At 51.6% G+C, this 24,916-nt stretch overlaps 1 protein-coding gene across 1 annotated transcript in view; it reads right to left on the bottom strand.

Moving 5' to 3' along the window:
- robo3 (roundabout, axon guidance receptor, homolog 3 (Drosophila)) overlaps positions 1-24,916 on the bottom strand; it is a 51,802-nt gene that overhangs the window by 24,307 nt on the left and 2,579 nt on the right. Inside the window, 8 exon segments of the mRNA XM_067228571.1 lie at positions 511-635; positions 718-856; positions 1,204-1,324; positions 2,339-2,496; positions 20,863-20,944; positions 20,946-21,029; positions 21,031-21,081; positions 21,083-21,231. Coding sequence (XP_067084672.1) covers positions 511-635; positions 718-856; positions 1,204-1,324; positions 2,339-2,496; positions 20,863-20,944; positions 20,946-21,029; positions 21,031-21,081; positions 21,083-21,231 — 909 coding nt within the window.

Here is a 24,916-nt window from a genome sequence, read left to right as displayed (position 1 = left end):
CCTGGGGTCCTGGGTGAGGGGCTGGGCCTGAGATCCAGTCAACAAACATTTGCTCTGTTGTGAATACATGAATACTTCAGCTGGCTGCTCGACACTCTGCTAACCAACAGCTGTCCAACAGAGTAATCCCCACGCCTCAACATAAGCTCCTAGCAGCAGGGTGTGTGTGTGTGTGTGTGTGTGTGTGTGTGTGTGTGTGTGTGTGTGTGTGTGTGTGTGTGTGTGTGTGTGTGTGTGTGTAAGTGCGTGTGTGTGCGCGCATTTGGTCTCCCCAGTCATTGACTCCGGTGAATCATGATTCACAAGTCAGCTATTACAAACCGAATTGCCATTGAAAACTGACAGATGTGAGAGAATCAGGCTGTTTCCAAATTGAATTTCAATGGAGCTGGAGCTAGTGTTTCAGAACAGCCCTCCCAGAGTCATCCCCAACTGTGAGCAACAAGCAGTTGACCTGGACAGGAACAGAGAAATCTGTGTATATGTGTACGTGTGTGTGTATGTTCTCACCATGGACCTGCAGTGTCCCTGAGGCTTCAGTCTTGCCCACGCTGTTCTCAGACACGCAGGTGTAGGTTCCCTCATCCTCCGCAGTCACCTGGCTCAGACGCAGCCTGCCCTCGCTGACCTCTGACCTGCTCTCACACACACACACACACCTGGGTCAGCACTGCGGCCACCTCTGTGTGAGTGTGAGTGTGTGTGTGTGTGTCCTACCTGCCACGGGGTAGCTCCCCCTCCTCTCTCCTCCAGCGCAGCGTGGGGGCGGGGTCACCGTGAGCCTCACACAGGAAGTCCACCGTCTCCTCCGCCATCACCACCTGGTTGATAGGACGCCTGGTGAACACTGGCCTCTCTGAGAGGAGGGGAGGAGGGAGGGGATGAGAGGAGGGGGGGAGGGGGAGGGCAGAAGAGGAGAGGAGGGGAGGGGGGAAGGGATGAGAGGAGGGGGGGAGGGGTGGGCAGAAGAGGAGAGGAGGGGAGGGGGGAGGGGGGGAAGGACAACGAGAGACAATATTAGTAATTTTGTTGGCAATAGTTTTTTTTCTTCTCAATATCCAATTGTTTCTCACAAATCAAAAACAACTGCTATATTGAATTGGAAAAATAGAGAGAATAGAAGATTGAGGGTGTAAAAAAAAAAATCCATTCCTGTGTTGGCCTGATAAAAATAGAGCTCAACAGAAGGAGGAGGCATCTCACCAAACACCACCAGCTCGGCAGGGTCGCTGTCCTTCTCCCCCACCATGTTGGTGCCCACGCACACGTACATGCCAGCATCAGACTTCCTGGTGTTGGAGATCATCAACTTCCCCCCACGGATCTGACGGGAGGAGAGAGATACAGAGACAGAGAGAGAGAGAGGAGAGAGAGATACAGAGAGAGAGGAGAGAGGAAGACAGAGAGACAGAGAGAGAGATACAGAGAGAGAGAGGAGAGAGGAAGACAGAGAGACAGAGAGAGACAGAGAGAGACAGAGAGAGAGAGAGAGAGAGAGAGAGAGAGAGAGACAGAGACAGAGACAGAGAGAGAGAGAGAGAGAGAGAGAGAGAGAGAGAGAGAGAGAGAGAGAGAGAGAGAGAGAGAGAGAGCGAGAGAGAGAGAGAGAGAGAGGAGATGTAAACAAGCATGTTAGTAAACAACTAACAGGCCTGCAGGGTGATGTTCCAGTCACATGACCCAGAGACCAGGCACAGTCAACACTCACTAGGTGCTCTGGTTCTCTCTCTCTCTCTCCCTCCCTCTCTCTCTCTCCCTCCCTCTCCGTCTGTTGTCTGTGTCTCTCTCTCTGTCTCTCTATCTCCCTCTTTTTCTATCTTTCAATTCAATTTAAATTCAATGGGCTTTATTGGCATGACAAACAAATATTATATTGCCAAAGGAAAGGTGAAATTACTGAAATATTTTCTTATATACACTTCTCTCACTGGTATATTGTCTCTGTGTCTATTACACTGACACTCATGCATGGACACACTCAATCGAATGCCAATCAATGCAATTCCGTCATCAAAATAGCTTTTCAATTATCACCATTGATGAAACCGTATGGATTTTAAATTTTGCTATTCTTCTCGCCAATAATCAAAAATCCATGTGGTTTCAGCAAGCAATGTAATCACCAGTCACCACAGGCTGTCCTGGGCACAGCAGTGACATGAGGAGAGAAACCTACATCATTACCTGAAGAAAGAACTACTCTGTATCTAGGAGTGTGGTTGAAGCCAGACTAAGGATTTAAAAATGTAGACTAGCAATGTAAACTTGGCCAACACTACACAAGCCCTGTGATGCTCTGCTACCAGTCAGACGATTTAAAGATGGTGAGCTGATTTACGGTAATCCTGTCGTCGCGGTCGTTGACGCGGACGTTGTTCCTCTTCCAGGAGATGGTGGGTTCAGGGTGTCCTCTGGGAGGAACACACTCCATCACTGCAGGCTCGCCTGCAGCCACCACCACGTCACTGGGGGTCTGGCGGAAATCATCTCTCAGAACTGGAGGAGAGGAGGAGAGGGGAGAGGAGAGGACAGGGGAGGGGAGGGGAGGAGAGGGGAGGAGAGGAGAGGAGAGGAGAGGGGAGGGGAGGGGAGGGGAGGGGGGAGGGGAGGGGAGGGGGGAGGGGGGAGGGGGGAGGGGAGAGGGGAGAGGAGAGGAGAGGGGAGGGGAGGAGAGGGGAGGAGTGGGGAGGAGAGGGGAGAGGAGAGGGGAGGGGAGGAGAAGAGAGGAGTGGGGAGGAGAGGGAAGGAAAGGGGAGGAGAAGATGATCAGGGTTTCTTGAAGGTCATCATAAGCAAGGTTTCCTACTCCAGTTCTATCACAGAGGCACCAGACTCAGAGTCAACACTGCAAAGTTTTTACTACAAATACAAGAACAAATCATTATTTCTTACAAGCATTTTCATGTGGTGCACGCACACACACAGAAGATGATCAGGGTTTCTTGAAGGTCATCATAAGCAAGGTTTCCTACTCCAGTTCTATCACAGAGGCACCAGACTCAGAGTCAACACTGCAAAGTTTTTACTACAAATACAAGAACAAATCATTATTTCTTACAAGCATTTTCATGTGGTGCACGCACACACACACACACACAGACACACACACGCACACGCACACACACACACTAACTCCAACATAAGTTCATTTTAAATTTAACAAGCCAGCAGATTGGGGCGGTTCCTAACACACTATGGTATTGATGTTGATGGCAGGCTGCTATTTGATTGGAGGCAGCCCATGCGTGATATCGCTGGCTCTTTTAGCTCTGGAGCTTGATCCTGAAGTCAAACAATTCTATCAGCAGCTCACCGGGCGTGATACTATTGGAAACTGACAAAGCGATGTAGCGACTGAATTCCAGTAAATTGGAGAGGGGGGTTGAGCGTGTGGGCGAGCGGGGGACAGGCAGCAGCAGAAGAAAAATCTGATAAGGAGCCATTAAAGAAGATCCAGATGCTCTCAGCTGAGGAGGTCGAGAGACACTGGTGGAGAGAGACACTGGTGGAGAGAGAGAGACACTGGTGGAGAGAGAGAGACACTGGTGGAGAGAGGGAGACACTGGTGGAGAGAGAGAGACACTGGTGGAGAGAGAGAGACACTGGTGGAGAGAGAGAGACACTGGTGGAGAGAGAGAGACACTGGTGGAGAGAGAGAGACACTGGTGGAGAGAGAGAGAGAGGGGCTGGTGGTGTTTTTTTTTGTTGAATTGCTGTTCCACACAGTTTTGTGTGTGTGTGTGTGTGTGTGTGTGTGTGTGTGGGGCTTGACTTGTGTTTGTACGGTGTGGGTGTGTGTCCTGGGAGTGTGTGTGGAGCCGACTGAATAATGAATGTGCTTTGTGTCAAAAAGAAGAGCAGCTCATTATTGATGAAAGACACTGAGCTGATGAAGGAGCAGAGACACACAGTCACACACACACACAGTCACACACCCTACAGTACGTTCAGAATCAGCTGTTCACTCCGGATGCTTACATTTACATTTAGTCATTTAGCAGACGCTCTTATCCAGAGCGACTTACAGTAAGTACAGGGACATTCCCCCGAGGCAAGTAGGGTGAAGTGCCTTGCCCAAGGACACAACGTCAGTTTGCATGACCGGGAATCAAACTGGCAACCTTCGGATTACTAGCCCGATTCCCTAACTGCTACAAGTTTCTGTTTACTTCATGTCCAAGTTTGGGTGACCTGATATAAAGCCTCATCTTAATAATAAAGAGGTAGAGCTAGTCAAACTGATTTTTAGTAAGAGTCGACACATTCTGAATTCTTCTTGTCAGCGATGCAGAGTCAGCTGGTGGGATGTAGACTAGCTAACTGGCCCAAAGGAAGACATGTTGTATTTGGTCAACAAAAGCCTCTCTTTATCTCTCTCTCTCTTTCTTAGGTTTCTATAAAGCTTGACAGATGTGTCCCTAAGGTAGGTTCCCTCTCTCTCCTCCACCCCTTTGAATTCATTTTTCTCCTCTCCTCTTCAGGTTGGATACCTGGAGGCCCCGTTTCAGCTTTCTCTCCTCCCCTTCTCCTCCCCCTCTCCTCCCCCTGTCCTCCTCCTGTATCAGTCTGCCTGTCAGACCCTCCGGGGCTGCAGGTGTAGGGTTGTCTTTTGTATTCCCAACTTAGGTGACACACAGTAAAGGTCACCACCACACTTGCCTTCCAGCTAGGAGGGCGGTTAAAGCGGCAGTCTAAGCGTGTGATTTAGAGAAGGTGGACTATCTGGCTTGGAGAGGGATTCCCTGCGTGAACTCAACACCACAAAACCTTCTCAAAAACGCTTCTCAGCAATGTTCCTTTTCGATCAAAATTTGTTCCTGCAGTTGGAAACTTTTTAACTATCTTTTCCCTGTTTCATCCATTAAAAACATCCTCTTCTTTGAAGCTGGGAGTGAATCTGAGAGTGGGAGTACCGCTGGGTAATCACATGACAGACAAGCGGCAGGAGAATTGGACGTCTTGTACTAATCATGATGATTTGATTAGTGCTATCACTGGGCCATATCAATAAACCTCCTACTTAAGATCTTTTGCTGAACTGGCGAACTGCTAAGCAGCAGAACTGTCAAGTGCCGGAGAGGATCTGAGGAGGAGCATGTTAGTGTTCGTTGGTGGATCCAGTTCAGTGGATATGCAGCAGCAGCCTTCATGTACACTGCTTGTTGGTCGTCAGTGTTCTGCTCTAAGCTCACTGTTTATGGTCTGCAAACCCTATAGGTTATGTTTTAATATCTCTATACTGAGATTCTTTATTGCTGTTCTTGATTAGAGGTTGAAACAACCTTTCGAAAACGCCACTGTTTTGAATATGACCTGCCAAGTGTCTCGCCTGACTTCACACCCCAAACTGACAAATGAACCAGTACAGCTGTGGTGCTGTAGTTCAGTTGAGCTTCTGAAATATATATATATTTCTATTTTCTATATGCACTATTTGTACATCGCTTTGGATACAAGCCTCAGCTAAATGAATAAACTGTAAAAAGTTCACTGTTAAACATCCAGTTGGCCCCCATGGAAACGTGTTCTATTGTGGCAGATCTAAATATAGTCTACATGAGGTACAGTGTTTAAAAACTGGGATCCAGTTTGTTCTTCAGCTCAAAATTCCTCCCACACTCCTGACCCTGAGAGACCCAGATCCCAACAGAGCCCTACCAGAGAACGAATAGTAATTGCTTCGTCTAAATCTGGATGCTAAACATCAACAGTGAATGCAGAGCGTGCTGTTTTACATGAGGATGGAGATGAAGTCTGTGCTGGTGTTATACAGAAAGGAGGATGGATTCAGCTGTATTGAACATAGGGTTTGTGTGTGTGCACTTTGAGTGTTTGTTTGTGTGTGTGTGTGTGTGTGTGTGTACAGTGTGAGCGAGAGTGTGTGTTTGTGAGCATGCCAATAGTTTTCAGAATTCATTACAGTGTGCTCTTGTGGGGCTGTGTTAGTAATGTAAATCCGTGTGTGGGTTGTATGTACTTTTGTGTCGCATGTCTGGCGTACGACTCGAGGCAGGTTTGTCTTCAGGGCTGCCAACTTAAAAAAAAACCTTGGAGTGAGATTTGGTGGGGCCAACCAACATGTTGCTGAGTACAAAGCCCCCCCTGTTTACTCTGTTTCAGGCTTCTCTGTTCTCCTCTCTCCTCCTTTCCTCTACTTTCACTTTGAGGAAACTTTTTTTTTTAAAGGTTGCAAAAATATTTTTGAAAAAAAGTTTGGTTTTAGATTTTTTGATTGCATTTCACGTGTGTTTGCACACAATTTACAAACATCTAACCTTTCCAAACTTTTTTTACTCAAAACTTGCCTGAAACTGAGTAGAGTAAATGTTCTTTCTAAACATCTGAGGACATCTGAGGACTAGCTACAGTTCCTCTCTGTGAGGACAGGATGAACGACCCGTCTCATTAGGTCTGGTGATTCCTATCTCAGTCAATAAGGCCTCTCAGCTCGCCCGCTCTCGGCTCGCCCGCTCTCGGCTCGCCCGCTCTCGGCTCGCCCGCTCTCGGCTCGCCCGCTCTCCGCTCTCGGCTCGCCCGCTCTCGGCTCGCCCGCTCTCGGCTCGCCTGCTGCAGGGTCGTTTCTCTGACTGTCAAGATAGTGCCGCGTCCTTCCGGGGCGGGTGTGATGCAGCATACATCAGCATCTGGGGTTTGTATGCAAGGTCACTCCAGATAGGAACAGCTGGGAAGACGGGGGATATTTTTCATTTCCTCCCAAAGTGTCAGTGACATATGACAATTGTCTCTCTCTCTCGCTAAGGAAGACCATCTGTATAAATCTTCTTCGTCACCCTCCATCCTGAGAGCTCTCCCCCCCCCCCCCCCCCTGGATGGACCACGCTGGGGCCTGGGCTCCACACACCCTGATTAGACTCTGGATCTCACCCTGGACCCTGGAGCCCAGATTAAGCTGGTGACCTTTGACCTCTGAAGCCCCGCCCCCCCAGGCACGGCCCTTCAGCCCAACCTGAGTGATCCCCTCCACCAGGAGAGAGGTGCAGCTAGGACACACACACAGTCACACTCACCCCCACACACGCAAACACACCAAACACACACATGCACACACAAAGACTGGGACCACTCACATGTTCCTGAAAGCCTAATAAAGTCAATCCCATTCCCTCTCAGCCTCGTAAAGAAAATCAATGTTTCATCTTAAAACCTTCTGTTTTTTAGCGAGATCTTTTACAGAGTCAACAATCCCCTCCATGTTTGTTTGATCTCGCCCTCAAATCCCATCGCTCAGCGAGAGCCACTTGTTTTTGTAATGGATAGCAAATACAGCACTCACTAAATCTACAAATGACATCATTTTGTCCACAACACACGTTAGAGTCAACGTGAAGAACCATAGGCTAGCATAAAACATTAAAAAAATTATGAAAATCAAGCTACATTTATTTACAGAGGACAGGGTCTGTAGCTGTAGGTACAGTGGACAGGGTCTGTAGCTGTGGGTACGGATGACAGGGTCTGTAGCTGTGGGTACGGATGACAGGGTCTGTAGCTGTGGGTACAGAGGACAGGGTCTGTAGCTGTAGGTACAGAGGACAGGGTCTGTAGCTGTGGGTACGGATGACAGGGTCTGTAGCTGTAGGTAGAGAGGACAGGGTCTGTAGCTGTAGGTACAGAGGACAGGGTCTGTAGCTGTGGGTACGGATGACAGGGTCTGTAGCTGTGGGTACGGATGGCAGGGTCTGTAGCTGTAGGTACAGAGGACAGGGTCTGTAGCTGTAGGTACAGTGGACAGGGTCTGTAGCTGTGGGTACAGTGGACAGGGTCTGTAGCTGTGGGTACGGATGACAGGGTCTGTAGCTGTGGGTACGGATGACAGGGTCTGTAGCTGTGGGTACAGTGGACAGGGTCTGTAGCTGTAGGTACAGTGGACAGGGTCTGTAGCTGTGGGTACGGATGACAGGGTCTGTAGCTGTGGGTACGGATGACAGGGTGACTCTATTCAACATGAGAGCCTGTGGTATATCAGGCATCATCTGTGCTCCTGATTTGACATAAATGCTTGGGGCAGACGGCATCTCACTTTTAATTAAAAATGTTCTATATCACCAGATTCACAAACAGGGTGTGTGTGTGTTTGTGTGTGTGTTTTCTAGTGACAGTGGCTATAATTTTCATCTCCTCCTCATGAATAAATATTCCGATTGTGGAGAGAGAATGACGGATGGTCCCTTGGCTGGGGCAGGGAGGGAGGGAGGGATGGGGGGAGGGTGAGGGAGGGAGGGATGGAGGGATGGAGGGGTGGGTGGGGGTGCATGTAGCACGGCGGTCATCTGTCAATCTGTCGACTTGCATCTCAACCTGATACGAGACAATCTTTCACACACAGAAGCACTGACACACTCAAGCAGCCTAGGCAGAAATACATAAACACGTCATTTGTAGACACGCGCTCACACACACACCTATATAGGGCATTTCTGGTCCTGCAAACCCTAATCGCTGTGCTTCATCATCCTGGAACATTGATCAGATTTAGAAACTGAAAACACAGCATCGTTCTCTACAAGCCCTTGAGAACTCCCTCTCCCTCCTTGCCTCCCTCCCTCCCTGCCTCTCCCTCCCTGCATCTCCCTGCATCTCCCTGCCTCTCCCTCCCTCCCTGCCTCTCCCTCCCTCCCTGCCTCCCTCCCTGCCTCCCCCTCCCTGCCTCTCCCTCCCTCTCCCTGCATCTCCCTGCCTCTCCCTCCCTCCCTGCCTCTCCCTCCCTCCCTCCCTCCCTGCCTCCCTCCCTGCCTCTCCCTCCCTGCCTCTCCCTCCCTGCCTCTCCCTCCCTGCCTCTCCCTCCCTGCATCTCCCTGCCTCTCCCTCCCTGCCTCTCCCTCCCTGCATCTCCCTCCCTGCATCTCCCTCCCTGTCTCCGTTCCTGCCTCGTCCAGAGTGGAGGCTGAACATCAGTCCCTGCTCTTTGTGGACCTAAATAAATGTATTCATGCATGTTAAGGAGTCTAGTCTCAATTGCTACAAGAGTGATGTGTTTGACATTCAATGCAAACGTCTGGCTGCATACCCCAAAAGGTCATTGTATGCGATCGCCCTGCGTCTTGTGTGAGGGGAATTAATCAGGGCCGACGCCGCCCCTCCAAACATTGACATACTGTTTGCACTGGAAGCCAAATCCATCTGGGCCTCCCCTGGCCTCTCCTGGCCTCCCCTGGCCTCCCCTGGCCTCCCCTGGCCTCCCCTGGCCTCCCATGGCCTCCCATGGCCTCCCATGGCCTCTCCTGGCCTCTCCTGGCCTCCCCTGGCCTCCCCTGGCCTCCCCTGGCCTCCCCTGGCCTCTCCTGGCCTCTCCTGGCCTCTCCTGGCCTCCCCTGGCCTCCCCTGGCCTCTCCTGGCCTCCCCTGGCCTCTCCTAGTGAAGAGGGGACGCCAGCCTCGGGCCCAGAGGTATTGACAGACGTGAGGTTGGGGTGGCAGGCTGTGTGCGCGTGTCTCAGGGTGACAGCTGATCAATAAGATGATAGTTAGCGGGTGGAACGTAGCAGATGGACAGCCTTCAGGGTGTCACCATGGAAACCAGTTGCCCTCTCCACTTTCATTGGGCTTCTAGCCTGCAGCTACCACCCACAGACAAGGACACTCTGGCACACAGTACCCTCACACACACAGTACCCTCACACACACACACACACACACACACACACACACACAGTACCCTCACACACACACACACAGGTCCTCACTTGCAAAGTGAACATACCCTATAAACACACAGATAGTAAAACTTGTAAAAATGTACACACATGCCAAGATGTGAACCAATGCATGCTCACATGCGCGCACAAACATAAACGCATAAACACAGCTCCACAGAACTATGAGCAAACACAGATAGGAAATGAAGTACAGTATGACTCATTTGTAAATGTACCACATGCCAACATGTTGAGTCTACAAACAGAGTATGTTCAACTACACACACACACGCACACACACATGCACACACACACACGCACGCACGCACACACGCACGCACGCACGCACGCACGCACGCAAACACACACACACTCGACCATACATTTCACAGCGCTCTCTGAAATCGGAGGCCTCAATAGATAGTCAACCTGACATTCCAACACACAAGCCTAACCTCCCACAGACCTGACTCCATCTGCCTCTCCTCGTGTACGCCACACACACACACACAGATCCTGTCAAACACAGACACATACACACATCCTTTCACACACATACAGATACATAATCACACATGGACTAAACCTACAAGCCTATTCTGAAATCCTTGATAAATTAGTGACAAATTATGATATATTCAATGTTAACTTACTCCATCAATGTATTTGACCAACAGTAAATATTGTGTATTCCACTGTAGCATCATAATTGTGGATGAGAGTAAGTGTGTGTTAAGCTGAAATACACACAGTTTAGTGTGGAATGACTCATGTTCTTGCGGTGTCAACACCACTTACGTACATCTCTCTTTCAGAAACCTCTCCACATCTTCCAAGACTCTCTCAAACCACCAACCCCACAGGAACCCTCTCACCTCCCCCACTCCCCTCACCTCCCCCACTCCCCTCACCTCCCCCACTCCCCTCCCCTCACCTCCCCCACTCCCCTCACCTCCCCCACTCCCCTCCCCTCACCTCCCCCACTCCCCTCCCCTCACCTCCCCCACTCCCCTCACCGCACCTCCCCCCACCTCCCCCACTCCCCTCCCCTCACCTCCCCCAGTCCCCTCACCTCACCTCCCCCACTCCCCTCACCTCCTCCACTCCCCTCCCCTCACCTCCCCCACTCCCCTCACCTCACCTCCCCCACTCCCCTCACCTCCCCCCCTCCCCTCACCTCCCCCACTCCCCTCACCTCCCCCACTCCCCTCACCTTCCCCACTCCCCTCACCCCCTTTCTCCTTCCTTCTCTCTCTCTTTAATTTTCTTTCTTCTCTGTCTGTAGTCTCTCTTCCCTCTCTCCTCCTTCCTTCCTTCCCTCTAGTTTGTGTCATTAAACCACACAAAGCTATCACCAACAGGTTCACTCCAAGTCATTTGTGGCAGGAATTGAGTTTCAGACCAGACAGTCTACATGTTTGGCTGTTTTGTTCCAGTAAAAGAGTTGACAGTTCCGGGATACATCAGATATAACTACAGCGACAGTCCACATTGTTAATACATTTTATTTACAGATTTGCCGAACTGTCTTTGTCAGTATGTGTGTGTGTGTGTGTGTGTGTGTGTGTGTGTGTGTGTGTAGGGGGCTGTGTGTGTGTGCTTCCACACCTGAGGGTGGTGGTCTGTAGGTGTCTCTCTTGATACAAGGCTGTTCGTGCTGACAGACAGTCCATCCTCTTTTGCAAGGGCCACAGCTGTCATGTTGAACAGCTTGTGTGTGTGTGTGTCTGTGTGTGTGTGTCTGTGTGAGGAGTGTGTGTGTGTGTGTGAGGTGGGGTTAGGACAGATGTCCAGGCTGCATGAGCCTCTAAGCACAAAACAGCCCCTCCTCTCTTGCAACATAGCGCGCACACACACACACGCACACACACACACACACACACACACTCCCCCTCCAATATCCTCCCCTGGACGGTCCATCATCGGAGGCTGATAGGGATCAGGGAGGGCCTCTGGTAATGAGGCGGGGAGGCGGGCTGGTGATGAGGCAGGGAGGCGGGGAGGAGGGCTGCTGGAGACAAACACAGAGCTGAGGGCCCAGGGGCCCACTGACACTGCCCTGGGGACCACAGAGAGAGGAGTGTGTGTGTGTGTGTGTGTGTGTGAGAGAGAGTGTGTGTGTATGTCCGGGAGGGTCCACCCTTGCCCAACCGCGCTCTCTCGCTCTCGCTCTCTCTCTCGCTCTCTCGCTCGCTCTCTCTCTCGCTCTCTCTCTCTCTCTCTCTCTCTCCTGTTGTACCTGACCCCCCCTTCTGTCCTCCCTCCCTGGTTGTGAGATCTGCTCCCACAGGCCTCACACAGGACACCTCTCCCCTGCTAACCCTGTCACTGAGCCCAGTTAGCCAGCCAGCCACACACATCTCTACGACAGAGTCTTTCCCAGCTGATAGATGAAGAGCAGCTGTTCTGTACGGAGGCAGAACATGAATAATTATTTCCCTTTCACTGGTGAAAACCCCTCCTGACACACCAGGTTGGAAGAAAGTGCTCAACCATTTCAGCTGCACTTTTCACCGCCTCTTGTCTCTTTTCGCTTCCGAACAGGTGACCTGCTCTTTCTTCCCCGTAAAAAGATCGAGAGATGAGGCGGGAATGTGTTTTGGGTGTGGATGGAGTGACTGCAGTGATGACGGGCTGTTTTTCTGTGCAGCTGGAAGTCTCTAAGTCTCCTCTGCTTTGAAATGATTTCTATGATCGTATTTTGCTTACTACCACTTCCCAAAACATGAAAGAAAAAACCTGTACTTGCCCACACCTCAGTGCCTCAGAATCACCTTGCGGAAAAAAACACTGAAATACAGTTTATAATTCAACCGTCCAACACTGAACAGGAATCAGGCAGCCCTAACAGTAGTGAGGAGCAAACAGCAGGAGAGAGAGAGAGATGGATAAGCTGTCAGGCTGCAGTGTCTCAGGGCTGTTCAGGTGTTCAGAAACGCCCTGCTTCCTCTCCACCCCAGACTGTGTCATCTCCACGCCAGACTGTGTCCTCTCCACCCCAGACTGTGTCCTCTCCACCCCAGACTGTGTCCTCTCCACGCCAGACTGTGTCCTCTCCACCCCAGACTGTGTCCTCTCCACCCAGACTGTGTCCTCTCCACCCCAGACTGTGTCCTCTCCACCCCAGACTGTGTCCGGCCGACAGACGCAGTCAGAAGTGACTGCAGACAAACAGCCACAGCCACCCTGGGCTGGAGGAGGACCTCATTACCAGGCTGAGGGGGGGGTGGAGGGGGCAGGGGGGCGCCGTGGAAGGGTCGAGGGTGAGTGTGTGTGTGTGGTGCGTGTGGTGTGTGTGTGTGGTGTGTTGGAGGAGGATAGAACTGTGAGTGTATTTAAGGAACAACTTCACATAAGCATGCTGGAGGTGAATATTTAGATTTAGGGTTGTGATTCGGTAGCAAGCTTGGGGTCACATCAAAACGGAGTGTGTGTGTGGTGTGTGTGTGTGTGGTGTGTGTGTGTGGTGTGTGTGTGTGGTGTGTGTGTGTTCTGGATCTTGGCTTGCCTCCCTCTTCGGCAGCTCCAGCCAGATGCATGCTGGGATGTTGTGATTGAAACTCGGCCTTACTTCAAGTCAAGCTCAGAGGCCACATTGAAATAGAACTCTGAACCCCAGAGAGCTCCAGCTCCTCTTCTCTCTACTGCTGCTCCCCAGAACCAACCCTGCTCTGCTCTGGTCTGAGGACAGCCTCTCCTGCTGCTCCCCAGAACCAGCCCTGCTCTGCTCTGGTCTGAGGACAGCCTCTCCTGCCGTTCCCCAGAACCAGCCCTGCTCTGCTCTGGTCTGAGGACAGCCTCTCCTGCCGTTCCCCAGAACCAGCCCTGCTCTGCTCTGGTCTTAGGACAGCCTCTCCTGCTGCTCCCCAGAACCAGCCCTGCTCTGCTCTGGTCTGAGGACAGCCTCTCCTGCCGTTCCCCAGAACCAGCCCTGCTCGGCTCTGGTCTGAGGACAGCCTCTTACAGCACACACAGTTACACTAGCACATGTACCCAGCACACACAGTACACTAGCACATGTACCCAGCACACACAGTACACTAGCACATGTACCCAGCACACACAGTACACTAGCACATGTACCCAGCACACAGCCAGGAGGGTGTCCCCCACCACCAGCAGTCCAGCTGTAACTGAGGCCCAATCAGGGCTCACAGGTTAACCCTCCACACTATCTCCCTGGCACGTGTGTGTGTGTGTGTGTGTGTGTGAGTGTGAACAGGACAGTCTCTCAACACGCCAGACTGCTGACACATCATTCTTGAGGAACGTACAACATTTACTAAACCCACAGTAGAACGACGGCTTCTTAATCTCCTAAAACTCATTTCCAAATGACTCATCCTGGTCTTTCAAGAATCAAAGTAAAGTTACGGAAAATGATTATAATTCCAGCACGGTAAAATAATTCCATACACCCTTTCGAGAGGTGCATATGACCCCAGTGGAAATTCAAGAATGTAAATTATTTTGAACAATGTACAATTCATTCCTTTTGACTGTGTTCGTTATAATGCAAATGACGTACACAGTCAGACACAATGAGGCCCTTCTTAAAATCATCCAGTCGGTCATTAAATATTCAAACCGTTTCCATCCTTTACTTCAACGTGGAAGACTACAGTTGAATAAATTAAAAAGGAAAAACACTTGTGCTAAGTGACTTTGACAGCCTGTAAGTTCTCAGCAGAAACAGATGAGAGGCTGAGAGACTCGAGGACAAAGACGTGCGTCCGCGATGATGATGGCTCTGCGCGGCTCCGCACGGCTCCGCACGGCTCCGCGGGAGGGCTGCTGTTTACAGATTCCTCCGGCTCGTTCTACTGCATCTACATCCTGTCTGCTCAGTGGAGCGTGAGTGTGTGAATCCAAGCCCCAAAGTCAGTACTGTGTGTGTGTGTGTGTGTGTAGCCCCACTATCCCTCCACCCTGGACATACGTTGGGGCTGGACCCAGAACAGCCCACCAGAGAACAATGTCCTTGGGCTGAGGGGGGCTGGGGGCGCTGGGGGGGGCTGGAGAGGATGGTGGTGTGGATGGCAGTAGGACCAGAGGAGGGCCCCAGCGCCCCCAGCCTCACGCCCCCAGCCCCCCAAGCGTGCTCCTTTTACATGCAGATTGTCTCAACAATAAGTCCATTAGAGAGGTGGGCTAATCCCATGCGTGTGGCCAACTAATAGAAGCATTGTCTGCCCTGAAAGAGGATTACTCTAATCTAGCCAGGCTTGGCCTCGGCCTATAGGAGGTGAGCAAGAGGGCATTCTAGAACCCCATTTGGCCCCCCTCCCTCCTCCCAGAATGACCCCTCACTCTGTCTACTGTACTCCGACCATCTGGGGGGGGGGGGGCAGGGGGTAGGGGGTAACTGTTGAGAAGGAGGAACAGCACTAGGAGGAAGGTTCATGTCCAGCTAACCAGCTTGGTTCTGGTTCGACTGCAGCGATCTGCTGTGAGGACACTAATGAGGTGTTGAATAAGGATCTCTGCTGATGAATAATTGAAAAGCAGGTTTTAAACGGTCATTAATCAGATCACCAGGAGAGGGGACAGGCAACCCCCATTTCAGCCCCGGCCTGGGGGAGGAGTTAAACACAGGTCTGACCTGGGGGAGGAGTTAAACACAGATCTGACCTGGGGGAGGAGTTAAATACAGATCTGACCTGGGGGAGGGGTTAAACACAGATCTGACCTGGGGGAGGAGTTAAACACAGGTCTGACCTGGGGGAGGAGTTAAACACAGATCTGACCTGGGGGAGGAGTTAAACACAGATCTGACCTGGGGAGGAGTTAAACACAGGTCTGACCTGGGGGAGGAGTTAAACACAGGTCTGACCTGGGGGAGGAGTTAAACACAGGTCTTACCTGGGGGAGGAGTTAAAGCTTCACTCTGCAAATCAGTTAGACACCAAGCAATCACAGTTTGCTTTTTCAACTCCCACGGGTGAGATGGCGTGTCTCTCTCAGGGTGGGAGGGCGTGTCTCTCTCAGGGTGGGAGGGCGTGTCTCTCTCAGGGTGGGAGGGTGTGTCTCTCTCAGGGTGGGAGGGCGTGTCTCTTTGGAGGTGAGCAGGAGGTCGGGGGGGGGGGTGTATAGGACGCCCGGCCTCCACCCTCTCATCTGCTCCTCCAGAGGTAACAAAGCGTGATCACATACAACTGCCGGGGCAAATGATGTATTGTTCTCTATAGCCTGCTGTATCCTCCCCCCTCCTCCTCCTCCTCCTCCCCTCCTCCCCTCCTCCTCCCCTCCTCCCCTCCTCCCCCCCTCCCCCAGGACACAGAAGCGCCTCACAGATGCGTCACTGCTCAGTAACATGGCGGGGGTTCAGAAGGTGGGGGGAGTGAGTGAGTGTGGTGTTTAAGTGTGTGTGTGTGGGAGAGGGCTATCGTAAACTGTGTGTGGGACTGAAGGGCTCTTCCTTCCACCTGTTGTCATGTCTCTCCTATCCCCCCTCCACACACACACACACACACACGCCTCAGGGCACCAGCGTGGGTTTGTGGGCTCGTTAGCCCCCAGTGTGTCTAATTAGAGGGGGCTAGGTGGCCACCACATGGAGGGGGGCTGAGGGGGGTTAGGGGGGCTGAGGGCTACTGCAGACATCCTTATCTGCCAGCCCCCCTGTCGTCCCCCCCACCCTCCTCCCCAAAACCCCCTAATCCTCTAAAGCTCCAAATCCATTTTTCTGCACAGAGCTGAGCAGGGTGGCTGAGGGCTGGGGAGGGGGGAGAGAGAGGGGGGAGAGCTGTTTTGCAGAACCTGTTGTCCGTTACAAGGAGTGTGAAAGTTTCTCTGACACACAAGGATGCAAGACACACACCCACACACACACACCCACACCCACACACACCGCCACACACACACACACCCACACACACGCAGGGGACGGCGGAGTCATCACACCCTTCACCTGTTCACTCCCATGATTCCTTGGGGCAGCTGTCACCCCCGGTGACCTGTTCCCCTGGAAACCAGGGCTGACCTCCACCTGACCTTCAGAGGTCGGAGCACACCCTGGAAGGTTCTCTTTGAAACGCGTCTCCAGGCCTAACCCCTCCTCTCCTCCTCCGCCCTCCCCTCCTCCACCCTCCCCTCCTCCACCCTCCCCTCCTCGCACTCCCAGCATGATTATTCATGAGCCATAAAGCAGTGGAGGGGACATAGTGTGAAGAATAAAACCGTCAGAGCCCTCATAAAACACTCAACAATGGAGGGCCCTGCCCTGCCCTGGGCATGTCTCCTCCATCTACTGTGAGGGATCTACTGTGAGGGATCTACTGTGAGGTGACCTACTGTGAGGGATCTACTGTGAGGGGATCTACTGTGAGAAGATCTACTGTGAGGTGACCTACTGTGAGGGATCTACTGTGAGGGGATCTACTGCGAGGGGATCTACTGCGAGGGGATCTACTGTGAGGGATCTACTGTGAGGGATCTACTGTGAGGGGATCTACTGTGAGGTGACCTACTGTGAGGGATCTACTGTGAGGTGACCTACTGTGAGGGATCTACTGTGAGGGGATCTACTGTGAGGTGACCTACTGTGAAGGATCTACTGTGAGGGGACCTACTGTGAGGTGATCTACTGTGAGGGATCTACTGTGAGGGGATCTACTGTGAGGTGATCTACTGTGAGGGGATCTACTGTGAAAGGATCTACTGTGAGGTGATCTACTGTGAGAGGATCTACTGTGAGAGGATTTACTGTGAGAGGATCTACTGTGGGGTGATCTACTGTGAGGGGATCTACTGTGAGAGAATCTACTGAGAGAGGATCTACTGTGAAGTGATCTACTGTGAGGGGATCTACTGTGTGAGGATCTACTGTGAGGGGATCTACTGTGAGAGGATCTACTGTGAGGTGATCTACTGCACGTTAGATGGGGATCTCTTCTTCATCCCCGGGCGTGGCCTCTCAGGACACGTTACCGGCTTCAACACATCCCTTTTATCCCTGAGAAGGGGTGTGGTCCAAGTGTGTGACATACAGCCTGGTGGGACTTGGCTAGACTCATCCTTAAAGGAACTGCTCAAATAATGTTATGTTGGACACTGATGCACCACTCAGAAGTATGATATAAGATACACATGCATGGATAAGCACATGTGGACACAAATGTAGAAATGCAGACACTCACATTTAGACAGACATGTGGACACACCCAGACCACAGGTCTTCCTGGTCCAGATGGACCCACAGGTTCTGAAGCCAGGGCTGAGCCATCGAGGATCACCAGGCCAGAGGCAGCCCTCTCCCTCCCCCTTCCCCTCTCCTCCTGGCCGGAGAGGCTGGCTGTCCCCCTGCCCCCCTGAGGCTGGGCTGGTCCCTGTCCCAGCCTGGTCCCTGTGGCCGGCTCTTATCTGGAGTGCCAGCGGCTCAGCTCTGAGCTGGCTGGCATGAGCACCGCTCTCCTGGGGGAACCTGGTGACACGCTTCAGGCAAACGTTCTCAAGCCGACTGGAGAGATAAACACACACACACATCTATCCACACACACACACTGGCTGTTGCCATGTGGGGCAGCACATGGGGAATAGAAACAGGAAATACAGGATCTTTATCTGAGAGAGGAAATGCTAGGAATGTGTATTGAATGGTGTGTGTGCAGAGAGAGAAAGAGAGAGAGAGAGAGACAGCTGCAAAGGATGTCCTCTCTCCAGGGCCAGAGAGGACAGAGACCGCCAGTCACAGCCAGCTCCCATCCTTCACTGTCTCCAGGAGAGAGACCTCACCAAGACTGAGATCACTGTCTCCAGGAGAGAGACCTCACCAAGACTGAGATCACTGTCTCCAGGAGAGAGACCTCACCAAGACTGAGATCACTGTCTCCAGGAGGGAGACCTCACCAAGACTGACATCACTGTCTCCAGGAGGGAGACCTCACCAAGACTGAGATCACTGTCTCCAGGAGAGAGACCTCACCAAGACTGACATCACTGTCTCCAGGAGGGAGACCTCACCAAGACTGAGATCACTGTCTCCAGGAGAGAGACCTCACCAAGACTGACATCACTGTTTCCAGGAGAGAGACCTCACCAAGACTGAGATCACTGTCTCCAGGAGACCTCACCAAGACTGAGATCACTGTCTCCAGGAGACCTCACCAAGACTGACATCACTGTCTCCAGGAGACCTCACCAAGACTGAGAGATCACAGTCAAGGACAGGGACAACATCACCAGGCTACAAGTCCTCGTATCAGCCAAAAACCTCCGGGAGAACCCGGGACCTCAGGGGCAGGACCTGCTCTCTCCTCAGGGGCAGGACCTGGTCTCTCCTCAGGGTCAGGACCTGCTCTCTCCTCAGGCAGGACCTGCTCTCTCCTCAGGGGCAGGACCTGCTCTCTCCTCAGGGGCAGGACCTGCTCTCTCCTCAGGGGCAGGACCTGCTCTCTCCTCAGGCAGGACCTGCTCTCTCCTCAGGGGCAGGACCTGCTCTCTCCTCAGGCAGGACCTGCTCTCTCCTCAGGCAGGACCTGCTCTCTCCTCAGGCAGGACCTGCTCTCTCCTCAGGGGCAGGACCTGCTCTCTCCTCAGGGGCAGGACCTGCTCTCTCCTCAGGGGCAGGACCTGCTCTCTCCTCAGGCAGGACCTGCTCTCTCCTCAGGCAGGACCTGCTCTCTCCTCAGGGTCTAGTTTTAGCACAGCAACCCTCTCCCTTAGCATTATTGTCTCAATGTTTTTCTAAATAAAAAACATCAATGTATAGATTTCAGCTCTACACTGAGCAGGAAAGCATTTAGATTTCAAACACCACAACCAGTCAGGCCCAAAACGGACCATTAACTTCTATGAGGCCGAAAGCAACGGCAAGAAATGACTTTACAAAAACACAACCACTCCAGTGTAAGCAATAACTCAAGCTCAAACAGCCCTACTTTCACAGAACACTGCTCCTGCAGCAGGACAGCCAATTACCTCTCAATGTTTTACTATTAAACCCGCCCCTTCATGACCATCAAACCCCCACGGCGGAACACATTTTTGAAAGCCCACATCATAAAAACACAAGGCTTGTGTAGTTACTTTTAACTCATTTGATTTGACTGGTGCAGCTCGTCCAGGAAAGCAGAGCTGAGGGGAACAGGTGGAGCAGGTCTGATTCAGCCTGCAGCCTCTTTACAGCTTCTTTCTTTGCAAAGTTTTTGTATTATTTTTGTGTGCGGAAATCAGAGGAAATTAGGCGTGAATATTAGGTTATGGGCTGGTGCCTAAGAAAACCGGTGGTTTGATGTTGTGTCTAGAGGTTTACAGTCTGTCACTAAGAAGTACTCTACTCTCCCTTCCTTTCAGGTGGTTTGTATTAGCGCATCAAAGGCTGGAGTTTTCTGTTATGGGACTGTCAAGCAAAGGGCATAGTAAATGAAAAATTCCTGAGATGTTTGGAGTTTTAGGGTGAATAACATTGGCCAAGGCTTTCGCTCCTAAAAGGGATGATTGGGGAGTTGAAACGTTCACTGTGTTGTTTGTAAAAATAAACGGTACGACATCACGCTGCTAACAACTGAAGAATGTCTACTGCTGTGAACACTTTAAACATACAGAAAACCGTCAAGTTAATAATGCGTCTCCACTGTTGCTTTGAGATTAAAGCATTTTCTAAATTAATAACATGTAAAAATGTCATGTATGTAAATGTACTCAACTGTATGGCACTTAATACGTGTTTTCAATGTGTGCAGTAAGTAACTGCATGTCCATAAAGTAGATAAATAAATCCCTTGCATATTAATCTACAAACATGCTAAACCATCTAAAACTACAGCTAATCCACAACACAGCTTGGATGCCCGCAAATTACCCGTGTTGTTGTCAAAACTGAATCACGTAATAAAGCCCTAATCCAATATTGGATGATTTAATCTAATAAGGAAATCTAATTGAACCCGTCCACATTTCATTACTCCAGAGCAGATAGTAGTCGGCCGCATAGCAGAACCCTGCAAGGCCTCGCCCGCTAAACATTTGGGACTGGATATTTTCGCGCTCTTCAGGGCAAACATCTGTCAGTGGCGGCAGAAGCTAGCGTGGATGGTTTAGCGCCTGCCTTTCTAAATGTCATCCTGAACCAAACTGCACCTGTCGCCAAATGAAACCTAGTCTGACATCACTTTACCCCTCCCCTTCAACTCCACCATCTGGGCACCACAGCCAAACCGCCGCTGAAACAAAAAGCCCACATCCGCTGAAACAAAAAACCCACTTACTTGCGACTTCCAGCGAGGCGTTGCGGCTGACCGCCTCCCCCAGGTAGTTGCGTGCCACGCACACATACACTCCCTCGTCAGGGCTTGCTGCGGCGCCCGTGGACGATGCGCAGGAAGAAGAGGGAGCCGCTGGGCAGCAGCATGCGGTGAGAGCGAGGGTCCTCGCGGGTCCGTCTCCACGCGCTCCCCGTCCTTGTACCACTCCACCATCGGGGACGGGGCGCCCCTCCGCCTTGCAGTTCAGCGTGGCCGGCTCGCCCTTGGACACGATGAGGTCAGAGGGGTGCTCCACCACCCGCGGGGGGGCGTCTTCCAGCCTGGTACGGGACCCTGCGGACATGGAGGGGAGGGAGAGGGTGAGGCAGCGTGTGAGGGAGAGGAGGAGAGGGGGAGGCAGCGTGTGAGGGAGGAGGAGGAGAGGGGGGAGGCAGCGTGTGAGGGAGGAGGGAGGAGAGGGTGAGGCAGCGTGTGAGGGAGGAGGAGGAGAGGGGGAGGCAGCGTGTGAGGGAGGAGGAGGAGAGGGGGAGGCAGCGTGTGAGGGAGAGGAGGAGAGGGGGAGGCAGCGTGTGAGGGAGGAGGAGGAGGAGAGGGGGGAGGCACTGCGTGTGAGGGAGGAGGAGGAGAGGGTGAGGCAGCGTGTGAGGGAGGAGGAGGAGAGGGGGAGCAGCGTGTGAGGGAGGAGGAGAGGTGGAGGCAGCCGTGTGAGGGAGGAGGAGAGGGGGAGGCAGCGTGTGAGGGAGGAGGAGAGGGGGAGAGACGCGTGTGAGGGAGAGGAGGAGAGGGGGAGGACACAAGGGGAACGAGAGGAGGAAAGGAGGAGAGGGGGAGGGCAGTGTGTGAGGGAGGAGGAGAGGGGGAGGCAGCGTGTGAGGGAGAGGAGGAGAGGGGAGGACACAAGGGAACGAGAGGAGGAAAGGAGGAGAGGGGGAGGACATCCCTGGTTCTGAGGGGAATGTTACATGATAAGGGAGACAGCCCAGCACAGGAAGGGTTTATAGGAGAGACATCTCACCCACGAGAGCTGATGGATGCAATGCAACACATGTAAACAAATCCAATTATACACAGCATCCTTTCCCCCTCAACCTCTCGTGAGAATAACTGCTGCATGAAAAAGCAGGAACATGTTTTTTCCCCTTGTTTTTCAACACACTGCCTTGTGAAATGAAGACCATGGGTAGTCTGTTCAGCGTAACTAGCCATCAAATGAGCGGCTGAAATTACACGCTCTAAATTCAGCCATCTATCAAACTAAACACATCAACTACACAGAGATGAGAAACAGGCCGTGTATAAATACATAAGCATGTCCACGGTTTTCAGAATTCACATAAATCAATCTTCCAAGGGTCTTTGTTTTGCACAAGGAAAGGAAATAACAAAGGAAGTGCTTGAAAGAGAGAGGAGGACAAGGGGAGGCGAGTCTCTCTCTCTCTACAGGTTTAGGTGTGAAAAAACACTTCCAAAACCTTCCTGATAGCAGCTGATAAGGAGAGCTTTGTACCCACGGGGCTAAATGCCTTTCCTCCTGTCAAACCCTCCAGGGTCGTGGGAGTTAACTACTCTGAGGAGAAATGCTTTGGGTTTATGGAGCCGAGAGCAGATCCTCTGATGGGGTAGCTCTCCAATCTATCACCTTCTACAGAGGAACATGTCTGGACTTGTTTGGACTTTACAGGTCCAGTGAGATGCTAACGACTCATTCTATCTGATTTGATCTGACCAGTTCAGATCCTCTTGGCCACACCTGGCTTCAGGAAGTGAGCCTGTTGATGGTGGCTAATTATGCTAAGCTAACACCCTGCCTCTGCTGAGGCCAGAGCTAGCATAGCACGTGACTGTTTGTATGTATGTCGAATGGAATGAAAAAGAACAGTATTAATCATTTCCTAAAGTGCTTTGCGTCCCTCCAGGCTTCAGACTGGCGTAGAGGCGACCACCTGGCTGCTTCTAATAGCTTTTAGGGGTGCATGCGGACGGGCAGAACAGACTTGTGTTGGTGGGGGGCTGACGGGGGGGGGGGGCTGGCAGGGGGGGCTGGCGGGGGTTTTGTGGAGCCCCAGCAGGACAGTGGCTTTAAGAGCCGACTCATAAATATTACAGGCTGGTCCGGTCGCAGCAAGCCATGTGGAAATGTTAAGCTGGGGTTTTTAAAGGGGAAGGAGGCCGGGACAGTGAGCTAAATGCTGTGAAGTAGGGCCTTAAAGGGACACAACCACGTCTGGAAGGGGAGGCTTGGTCGAGGCTCCGGAAGATTAATGACTCATTACAACAGACCCAACGAAATGTTAAGCAAACGTCTTTCTGAACAGGAGGAACGTGGGCATGGAGATTCAGCTAAATGTCATAGGGCTTCAGATGGGAAAGATGCGTATGTCAAAGTGGAACTTAAATGTTCAGACTACAGGCTTCTAGGGAGAGAGGGGAGAGTGGGAGGGAGGAGACACGGATATACCTGTCCTCTCTGAGGGCCTGTTAGCTGCTGCTTGTGCCATGTAGGGGCAAGAGATCACAGCTTCACAGGGCTCACGACACCACGAGGAGGTGACTGAGTGGAGACGCAGAGCGGTTTACAGACAGGAAGGATGGGGAAGAGTAAAAACACTCTGAATGTCAATTTCAATCTCTCAAACATCTGAACTGACATGCATCGGAGAGACAGAAAGACAGAGGAGGAGAGGGAGGAGAGAGAAGAGAAGAGAAAGAGAAAGAGAAAGAGAAAGAGAAAGAGAAAGAGAAAGAGAAAGAGAAAGAGAAAGAGAAAGAGAAAGAGAAAGAGAAAGAGAAAAGAGAAAGAGAAAGGAGAGAGAAAGAAGAAAGAGAAGGAGAGAGAGAAAGAGAAAGAGAGAGAGAGAGAGAGAGGAGAGAGAGAGAGAGAGAGAGAGAGAGAGAGAGAGAGAGAGAGAGAGAGAGAGAGGAGAAGAGAGGAGAGAGGGAGGAGGGAGAGAGGGAGGGAGGGGGGAGGGAGGGAGGGAGGGAGGGGAGGGAGGGAGGGAGGGAGGGAGGGAGGGAGGGGAGGGAGGGAGGGAGATGAGAGAGAGGGAGAAAGTTCGCATTCAGCTAAGTTTCCATTGAAGGATAGAATATCTTCCCTGGAGCAATTTTCTTCTCTAAAGGCAATAAAAAAGGTTCACTAAGTCAGTGGGCGTGTCTGACCTTGTCTACAACTACAGGCCAGGCCAGGATTCTAGAGTGGATTCCTGTTCAGTGCCGGCCTTCTTTTCACTGTGTGCCCATGTCGACACTAGAGGCTTTTAGTACTAAGTAGATTTATCTCCAACTCTGGGAAGAAAACTCAATCGGTACATTGCCCAAAGTCCCACAAATCACTTGAGTTTTCTCAAGAGAGACATTCCTCAGAGAAGAGGATGGACATGGAGGTTGACGAGAGTCATAAAGTTAACAAGGGTGATGTGGACGAGCCCTTCAACCTCCACAACATCTGTCTGCTCTGCACGTCCAAAACATCATCTTTTCAAATACCTACTTTCAGAAAATGTCAACCTAAATACGATAAAATGTATGCTTTTGTATATTTATATACCATGTTAAGCATTTCGATAATAAGCTTGGTTTGGTGCGAAACAAAGAAAGAAAAGCTCTGTTACAAATCTCCATGACAACAGGCCCGACCACCCATAGAGAGGTTGAAGGTCAACTGAATAATAGTCAGCTTCATTCAAGCACATGAGAAAGTCTCGAGATCAACATTAATCTTCGCTCCAAAGTCCGTATTAACAAAGCTAACCTGTGTGGAGGGAATGGTTTGAACCAGCAGAATAGTGTGACCATCAGCTCACATATCAGTCAACCAGATGATCAAAGCACACGTAATGCACACCTCAGCACGGATAACAACCACATCACACGCAAGCCACGTGCACATTACTAGCATCTCCGGCGTGTGGGGTTGTTATCCTCCACCTTACAGCCTTGAAGCTATGCCACATAGTAGGTATATGTGTCATGATGACATGAAGAATGTGAGAACATCGATATCTTTTATGTCTCTGCCGGGGCCAAGACCGGCATAACACACGCACGCACGACACCT

This window comes from Osmerus mordax, chromosome 25 (assembly GCF_038355195.1).
Source record: "Osmerus mordax isolate fOsmMor3 chromosome 25, fOsmMor3.pri, whole genome shotgun sequence".
Classification (NCBI taxonomy): domain Eukaryota; kingdom Metazoa; phylum Chordata; class Actinopteri; order Osmeriformes; family Osmeridae; genus Osmerus; species Osmerus mordax.
This window is presented reverse-complemented; position numbering and strand designations above follow the sequence as displayed.